The following is a 9,502-nucleotide window of genomic DNA, read 5'->3' as shown; positions in this document are numbered from 1 at the left end:
TCCGCTTTACGGCCATCTGGCACTGCTGTTCTGTTCTGTTCGTCAGTCGAGTGACAACCTCGAACCAACAACAAACAACTCCCTAGGACCTACTCACCACAGCCATTCAGACATCATGTTGGCCACAGCGTGGATCGACCGCGATACTGTCAACACTGTTTGATTCTCATTCAAGTACAATTTGTCCGATTTACCCCAATATTCGACCCAATCCCACCAGGAGAACAAACACCATTACCAGTTACCCCGAGCCGCCCGTATTCCATTCCACCAAGTATCACATTGCACCAACCACCATATCGTACAACCATTGAACTAACAAAGGAGCCAGAGCCATAGCCCAAACGGCATCGCGGAGACCCGAAGGAAAACGAGAAAAGGAAACCAAACAACGAGAATCGAAAACGCAACAAAGTGTCACTACTTCTTGCTCGCCGCCAACGCACCCACCAACACATCCATAGCCGAGCTGTGTGTTGCTGCCGTCGGCCCCTTGCCTGCGTCGGCTGGCCCTGCCCAGTTGATGCCCAGCTGGTTCTTGGAGTTGCGGTTGTGGGCCCAGATGGAGTCGGCATTCTTGAGGATGGCGTCCCGGAAGTTGTCGTGCGGCGCTACCTTGTGGAGGTAGGCCAGATTGCGCACAAAGATGCCCTTGAACTGGCTCCCGTCGTCGCCACAGTTGGGTTCGCACCGGTCGATCTCGCGGATGATGCCCTTATCATCCTGAAGCGCCTTGAGCGCCGCATTCGCAATCTTGACGGCGTCGGCGATGAAAGACTGGTCGCCCGTCGCCTTGGACAAGTCCACCAGGCCACCCAAGATCACGCCCTGGTTGTACGACCACGTCTGCATTCCGTTGTTGACGCAGCCACTGTCCGTTTGCTTCAGCCCGTCGTTGATGAGGTCCTTGTCGTTGATCATGCCGCTCTTCTTGAACCAGTTCCACACGTTGAGGGTCTGGCGTATCTGCGAGTCCTTCCTGTTGGCCACCCGGGTGGCCAGGCCGGCGCCTAGGGCGATGAACAGTTCGTTCGCAATGGCATTCTTATATGTCTTGTCCTTGCTCCACCAGACGCCTCCTCCGCATGTGTCATCGATGCCATTCTCCGCCATATCATCAAAGATGTGCTGCGCAGCGTCCAGCATATTGGCATCGCCTGTTATGTCCCATCCCCGGAGTAGGGCCAGTCCCCACCAGCCCTCGTCGTCAAAAAAGTTGTTGAGGAACTTGGGGAAGCCCTGTGCCTTTCGTTTTGATTTGTTTTTTGTCTCATACTTGTACGTCGCGACGATCTTTCCGTTGTCGAGCTTCTTGCTCGCCGTTGCGACCGTCTTTTGCGCATTGCTGAAGGTGTTCGCGTAGACGTCTCTGATCTTGACGGCATCACCGACCGCACTGTCTGCCAAAGCCAAGTCGCCCAAAACCGTGAGGCAGTTGGCGCTGTTCCACCAGCCCGTTGTTTTCCAGAGACCCGACGGTTGCTCATACCACTCTTGAAGCGCCTTGGCAGCGACTTGTGCGTTGTTGGTGTAGGCGCTGCTGTCCGCCTCTCGGGGCTGGTAGGATGTGAAAAAGAGAGCCCGGGTGGCGAGGGCACCCCATTGAATGGCTACCATTTTGATCAAAAGGGAGAATGGAAGGATAAAGATGGTCGGCGAGAAGCAAGTTTGCTGGATGATAGGTCCGGGTGTGGAAAGATCGGGGAGCACTCGATGGCATATATACCCTCCATGGTCACCACGAGAGCCAGATTTGTTGGAACGGGCGAGTGATGCATTGGACATCAGTGAATGGCGCGTGGATACCAAGCATGTCGTGCATCGTGCGTCGTTCCTCCCATGTGTCGCCTTCTTTGACGCCAGAGGGCCTTACCAGGCTGTCCAACCTCAACTAAAGAATCCGAGACTTAACCCGTCATCCCTAATATGCGAGCCGCACTATGGCAGAAGCGAATCACTGCCATCCTCCACCTGACCCATCGTCATGGACAAACCTGTCCCTTCAAAGATGGCAGAGCAGCAGCCCGTTAAGTCTGTAGCTCGCGACTGCAATACCTACTCGGCGATACTATGCCTGCCAGGAGGCGCAATGCAACCAGAGATACATATTCTCGATGATATCAGCGCGCAGCAGCTCATTGGGCGGTCACTACCGTCAACACTTCGGGGCAAGAGTTTGCTTTCGTGAACAGACGTCAAATCACTAACATCTTCTCGGTCATAGGCTGCCAAGTGTTTCAGATCAAAATTGGTTTCATGCCTGACCAAGCTCCAAATAGGGTTGGCACTTGAGTAAGCGACAAAGGAAGTTTGGAAGTTTGGCTGACCCCTAGCTTCGGCCCGCGGCTTGTGCTTATTGCACCGTCGCAGTCAGGGCGGCTTTGTTACAAAGCCTGAATGATCCCGAATATAACGCTCCGTTAATTGGCGTCCCAAAGCCCACAATGGGCCTATTCACCTAGTCAGGGTGAATAGAGAGCTCCGCGTCTTTGGGTCGCTTTTTCTTCGCCTCTTCGTTAACTGTTGTTGACGTGCGAAAGCGGCGTTTTTGGTCCAACGTGAAGCATCCCGAATTGGCAGCTCGGGTCATATCCAATGCTCCCTTTTCTGGTCAGAACACAGAGTGAGACAACAAGCACCACGTGAGTGTCCTGTCTGGTGTGTCTCACGGGAATATTCTTGGGATGTCTATTGTCCCACCACATGCCATTCTGGGTTATTATAGAACGGCATGTTCTCTTTTTGTCTCTATTCACATCTATTATCATCGGACTTTCTATATATCTGGCTTTCCAAGATCGAGGACCTTGCGGTATCGTCTATACGGCCGCTAATCAAGTGATCGAACTCATTCATACGCGGCACTATAAGTTGCGGCATCAAAATGCGGCTCCCGAAAAGCGACGGCAGTTGCTGAAGCAACCCGGGCAGTATCGCACAATCACGGATCGCAGTCTGCTCGGTAGGTGTTCGGACAACCCGGGAATTGGCGATTGGCCGAAATGGTCACCGTCGGCTCCAGTATGGACGCACAAATAGAGAGTGTCTCATTGTTCCTTTACCCATGACAAAGCCCCGAACAGAGTACGGAAGGTGATACAGAGCGATCCTGTCGTGATGCGGCGATACCATGTCCGGGCATCCCTTCTTCATTGTCGCATGGCTGTTGTCGGCGATCATAATGCCCGGATTTCTAAACGGGTTTGTCCGCCCTTAGATGCAGTCTGCCTCACTTCCGGAGGCTCAAATGGGTCATCCGGACGGGCCACAAGTCGAGAACCAATCGCCAGATTCGTAAAGTCTTCTCTCACATCTGATGCCGAAGTGTGGCTGACCGGGCAAGAGGCGGGAGTGGCTTCATTGTCAACGCGATGACGATAATGACGTTCAGGTACGGCATTGTTCGGTGGGAAAAATGAAGTTGTTCTATGGTACTATTTTCTGAGTAGTACTGCCCCAACCGCAAATCCGGACAAAATCCGATGGTGCACAGATATCAGGTCCTCGCTCGGTCCCGATATACTGAGATTCAGCCAAGAGCATCTTCTAGTATTCGTCTCTGTCTACGGAGCTGACCATCGAACCTATGTCCTCATTCGGCATGATTGGAGTCTTCTTATCCTATCAAGTTCGAAGGGCGATTTCGATGGGCCCTTGGCTTTCCAGCTTCTTTTGGGGTGGTCATTAGTTCGTCAACTCACCCCCAGTTCCAGCAAGGCGCTGGGTCAGGTGGGCCATATTCGGCGACGGTCCTTTCAAGCGACTTCACCTCCTCTATCGGAACCGCGAGTCATCTCACAAGCATGGAGCTATCACATGTAATCAGGGACGAGGACAAAGCTTCGGCACTCTTGGTGCTTCTCAATCGTCGCCAGCACGAGGGAATACATTTATCGTCGGGCCATTTTGATTTCAAAAGCCCAAGTATTCACCAAACCATCAACCGGGTCATCGATTCACAAGCCCCTTTGTCTAACCTGGCTTCGTCACGAGCCATTGACCCACCTCTTCCATCGGGTAACATGAGCGATGAAGGACGTCGGTCGGTAGTTGCTGTGCTCTCACCGTTCAGGGTGATCGCACCAACAAGTGATTCGATCTTGGCAATATCTGGGTTAGACGAGAAATACCTGCAAATGCCGGGATCGGGACGTTATTTCGAGTAACACAATCTGGGTCCACGGGAAATATAGTCCACACGATGCTCTTCTGTCTGGGCATGCTGTTTTGCGGAGAAAGTGTCAGCCAAGTGGCTAAGACATTGATTGGAAGGATCCATTTGAGACTTCAAAAAAACTACCCCAGCCTTCTAGATATGGGTAAGCGATGATAAGCTGATAAGTTCTACTCGTGTTTCTGAATGCAGATGTGAAGCCGCTGATGTCATTCAACTCCCTGCGTGGTAAACAAATGGCTTCAGGGGCTGAGACAGAGGGGTGTGGTTGCCTGGGCTATCGCGGTTGAACTCCGATTACAACTCCGAGTCCTTTAGGGTCTTGCGTTTTTGCTATTTCCCGCATGATCGCGAACAGGCCGCAATAGAGGAATGGTCATGAGCCGTCCGGGTATGGCGCTGAGGTTGTTGTCGTTCATGACGATCAAGAACCAGGTTCGCTTGCGCACATCATCTCACGCTCGAGAAGGGACAAGTTTCGAGAGGCTTTTTTTTTTGTTGTTGTTGTTATTTTTAACGTCTACTTCCGCCTCCCGTAGGGCATGAGACGTACCGCACCGGTAAGTCTAGCATACAAAATTAAGAGCAATGCCCTAACTGTCCACCAAAACCATTAATCCGAGGGCAAACCGAGGCCTATTGCCAGTGTAAATCATGTGTTGCCCATAGCGTAAACGCGGCCCAACACTTATAATCGAATCGCCCAGTGAGCGAGCCGCCAGTAAAGTGTCGAGAGGCGTTGGTTGAATGCAGGCCTATTTGCAAAGCGGCCTTGATGACTACCGAGTGCAAGGTCCAGAGCTGGGCTGATTGGGAAGAACCGTCACGATACTCGATCATGAGTCAAAGGAGTTGTACTGTTTCTAAACTGGAGAATATCAAGACCCATGGCATTACTAGGTCTTTTGCCCATTGGAAGTATCTTTCGGACGTTTTGGCTGATGTCTCGGAGAGACTAGAGGGAGAATCGGTCAGGTACACACTGGCAATGATCTTGTAAAGTACGGCCAGCCACACGCGGCGAGCGCCCATAAAGCCTTTCTTCCGCAGGTCATGGTAAGTGCTCATAAAGGTGTCTTGATGGATGACAGGGAAGCAAAGACCTATGGTGTTGAACCATTCGTGAATGAGATTGGTGGCTTCTGGCTTCGGAGGGACGTGATGGCCAGTTTGTGGTCTGGATCCGAGGTTGTTGACCCCGTCATTTGAAGGCCTCCGAAAGTGTTGAAGTGATGGATGCCTTGTTGAAGATGCATGTAGGGCTGCCGAGGTCGTTGGCATAGCTTGTGAGCTGAAGTTGAACTCGACTTAAGGCTAGAGAAACCTGGGGTACCAAGACCACGAGGGATGACGGACCAAAATATGTGCAATTCTCTTTGTCATCTGTCAGTTTAACTTCGCCCATGCCATCAACTTTGATATCTCCATGATGAGAACGTAGGAGGCCCTGTCAAGGTAGGCGGAGCCAGCAGTCCATTGCTAATGCTGTTGGACTCGCGGTCGTCATCCTGGGCATCGTCGTCGTCGCCATCATACTGGTTGGCATCTTCACTGCTCCTCTTTGCCCCCGTTGTTAGAGACGCGTTGGCATCGTTTATTCTGCCTTCAAGAGCACTCAACCTGGACAGAATGCCCGAAGGAGGAATGTCTGTGGTGCTTAACCTCGGGCGATGATGAGTCGGTGGCTCGTTATAGGCGCAGCACACGTCGAACTCTTTACATTGGCCGCAGATTGGACGTTGGCCATCGCACTGTTAGTATTTCTGGTGTAAGTTGTGAGTTGATCACATACCTCGAGCTCTATAACGTTTGAGAAGGACGTACCGGCAATTATGACAGGCAATGGAAACACGCACGCGTTTCCTTGGACGGACCTCTTCCATGAAATTGTGGATTCCTATACTTGACGACTTTCACAAATCAATGTATCGAAAGGTTTGGTGGTCGTTATGGTGATGACAACCCGAACTGGTGATGTTGATGAGGCATCGGTAAGAGTGTGGTGTTTTGCTGGTAAAGAATGGGGGATATAACTAATGATATGAAAGGTCTAACAGAGCAGTAACAGTTTCACCGTTGTACGTAGGGCAGAAGTTGTTAGTAATGCGCTAGTGTAGGTACTCCAGCACCAGCATTAGGATTGCTCGTCGGCCCGGCAATTCGTTTTCCAACACCCGACCTCACCGCATTCCGTTTCCATCGACACAACATCTCCAATTATCCAGACATCAAAGAGGCGCTGTCTGTTCATCAACATCCGACTTTTCGACGCCAGTTACCGTGCAGACCCGGCCTCAGCCTCACCCGCAACTTGACGAGGGCCACCTCTTTGGTCAAGTCCTTGACGTCCAACACGGCGAGCTCGCTGCATATTTCCTCGTAGTTGGCCAGCAGCACCATCACATACCCAGCGCCCTCCGCCGCCCCTTTACCGCGCGGGATGAAGATGCACTCCCCAGTGAGCTTGCCGGGCCTGGGAAGATACCGTTGAATGGCCGCATTCTCGTGATTCAAGTGGGCGATGCCATTGGACATGGGCGCGCCCCCTCCAGCGCGCGGCATGACGCTTTCGGAGTCGGTCACTCCGGGCTTGCACTCGAAGATGCAAAGGAAGGTGTGATTGTGCTGCCGCATTGCTACACGGTCGTCGATGCGCGGAAACTCCATGTCATTGTCGACAAAGTATGTTGGCTCTGCCAGCTGGAGCTCCTCAGTCTGGTAGTCGAGCACAAAGTGGGCAAAATTAGTTGTCCTTGGCTTAGGCCATCTGGAGCTGGATGTGTCCTTTATCGTCTTTCGAACGCGTTGGCAACATGGCCAGCGAATCCGTGCGGCGCCTCAAACCACTTGACATCGCTGCCCTGGCCCCCTCTGCGCGGCAAGACTCCGGTATACATCAGAGTGCTGTAGACCCACTGCCAATGGTCCCCGCCTTGCTTCATCCGCTCTACATCGCAAAGGAGGGGGGTGATGGGGAAAATGACAAAGTTCTCGGTGACGCCAAAGTCGTGGATCATGCCATACACCGGGCTCACCAGCCAGACTGTCTCAGCGATCTTGCCGTTGGGCCTAACACGGATGCTCTGGATCAGGTTTTGAGGCGGTCGAAGAGGACACTGGATCCGGAGGAAATCCTGGGGCAGGGGAAGTCGGGGATTTGGACGGTGCCTCCCCGGACTTGGACCAAAGGTACGCTCAAAGGTCGAAGCAGATAGGCGCAATGCAAATGATTTCTGGCCCGTAGATCTCAGTTCGCAATAGCACAAGGCATCTTGACAAAGTTGCGAACCACTTCACAGCTTCGGCATCAACTAACCCGAGCTTCACATTTTCGTGTCCTCGTCAAGACGGGAAGACGGGCCCTTGCACGTAAGGCGATTATGCGACCTATGCAAGATAGATAAAGTCGCAACGCTTTCCAAACATCCCGTTCCCCCGTCGGCCGATAATGGATACCGGCCGTGTCGTTGTTTATGATGCAATGCAATTGCACGTACAGCTATCAGAGATCAAACGGTTTTCATTCCAAAGTAAAGAATAACATCGGTTGTGTCATACTCCAATACATACCTACCTCCGGACAGACAAAACCAAAAAGCCTCTTTTTTTTTATAATCGAGTGTTACACAAGCGCCTACCCAGGCAAGCGATATGACCAAGGGCCGTTGAGGAGATCTCATCACAGAACTCCAACCTACCTCTAAGGATACACGAAGCGGATAGAAAGGCAAGGGTGTTTTCGACTCGTCTCGAATAAAAATTCCATCATGAGAGGTATCTTGATGGGACTAGGGTTGGTACCTGGTCGTTACAAAGTATGACGGAGAAAGCCGTTCCGGTCCATGTCGCTGCCTCGGCCCGAGGATGCCCCAAGAGAGTGTTTGATAAGTTGAGTTTTGACATTGAATGTGGATTGATGAGGAGAAAGAACAATGTATCGCCACAGATTAACAGACGGACAAGTCCCTTTTTTGTCGGTCGTTTCAGATTTTTGTTTGATCACTTCTAGGGCCATTGTTCGTGATGTACCGGCAGATGACTGGAGAACATTCCCAAGTTCGATTTCCCACACTCCTCATCCACACCCTCTTCTGCCAGAGCTCAGTTCCCGTTTCCAAAGTGACATTCTGGTGGGCTCATTGCGGTACTTACTGGATGCATGGAAGCCCCTCCTCGCTTTCAGTATGTGGGTAAGACTTCAAGATGAGGTGATGAACTGACGAGATAGCTATGTGCTGCCCCGCTCTGAGCTTCCGTTTACATCTTCTTGCATGTTTCATGAGTAAGAAGGAAGGAAGAATAGAGCAGAAAGAGATGAGTGTGATGAAGGGAAGAGAGGGGCCGCTGGAGAGCAATTTGAGTTGGTTGACAAGGGTACGGAGCTAACTCCGATCCGTTCTGCCCACGACATCTCGCTCGTCAGATCGATCACCCACTAGAAACACTTTAGTCCCACCCAGTTACTCAACTTGGAGGTTCTTGCAGGTTACTTTATGAGAGAAAGATGAGCGGATACTCGGACACCCCATCGGCCCAGATTTGTAGGTGTGAAGAGGCACACCATTTCCTACACTGAGATGGTTCCCAATCGAGCCAGGCACAGGTCTCCAGGTGTGTACTGTGTAAGTTGACAGTTCATCCCATCCATAATCCGATCTCCTCTATATATCGTCCTGCCAAAATCGCATAGAAGAGCATAATAACCCATAATATAACCAAAACAAGCTCCCAGCACCATTACTGACAGCAACGCCGTTATCTGTCACTGTCTCCGTTACCATGGTTCGGCTCCCACTGTTCCAACGTCGGTTATTTAGCGAAGTGATTCCACACCAACGTTACAGGCCTTAATCCCGGTATGCCATATGTCCACAATCCCCCCTTCCTCAGCCCATCTGACAGTTCGCGACCGAAGTTCCAGACCCGTAACACTAAACGCTCCAGTGATACGAGTACATAAGACTACTATAGGTAATGTCACAAGCCGTGGAGCTATCGTTGAGGTTGTTGATGTGGATGATGGTGAGTGGAGCAGTCCACACCTACCTGGTAGAACTAGAGCCCTCCCCACTAAAAGGTACTGTAATTTCCAGCAACATGTACAAGTACCGCACCATGTACCTGTACATGCCTCAACCGTGACCCTCATAGGTTCATTACATAAAAGGGGATCAAAAGCCGTTACGTCGTTGCGGTACCTGCCTGAGCGAGCTGCAGCACGGCACCACGCCCAATCCGTCTCTAGTCAGTATAAGCGGCTCCTATCATGAGCTTCAAAATTAGAAGCTTCTTTCCGATTTCAGCGGCTCGCAGTAACACCACTTCGAG

General features: G+C 51.6%; 2 protein-coding genes across 2 annotated transcripts; both read right to left on the bottom strand.

The window, feature by feature from the left end:
- Nucleotides 1-150: 150 nt before the first annotated feature.
- On the bottom strand, nucleotides 151-1,617 carry SMAC4_07380 (uncharacterized protein; the record flags this gene model as incomplete). Its single annotated transcript, XM_003347957.2, has 1 exon — nucleotides 151-1,617. One exon carries the CDS (start codon nucleotides 1,615-1,617, stop codon nucleotides 421-423), a length of 1,197 nt encoding a protein of 398 aa, XP_003348005.1. The 3' UTR covers nucleotides 151-420.
- A 3,966-nt stretch (nucleotides 1,618-5,583) lies between these two features.
- On the bottom strand, nucleotides 5,584-7,191 carry SMAC4_07379 (uncharacterized protein; the record flags this gene model as incomplete). Its single annotated transcript, XM_066090617.1, has 3 exons — nucleotides 6,988-7,191; nucleotides 6,479-6,941; nucleotides 5,584-5,925 (listed from the first exon to the last, which is right to left on the bottom strand). Exons 1-3 carry the CDS (start codon nucleotides 7,026-7,028, stop codon nucleotides 5,584-5,586), a joined length of 846 nt encoding a protein of 281 aa, XP_065946460.1. The 5' UTR covers nucleotides 7,029-7,191.
- Nucleotides 7,192-9,502: the final 2,311 nt, after the last annotated feature.

Source organism: Sordaria macrospora, chromosome 3, assembly GCF_033870435.1.
Source record: "Sordaria macrospora chromosome 3, complete sequence".
In the NCBI taxonomy this organism is placed as follows: Eukaryota; Fungi; Ascomycota; class Sordariomycetes; order Sordariales; family Sordariaceae; genus Sordaria; species Sordaria macrospora.
This window is presented reverse-complemented; position numbering and strand designations above follow the sequence as displayed.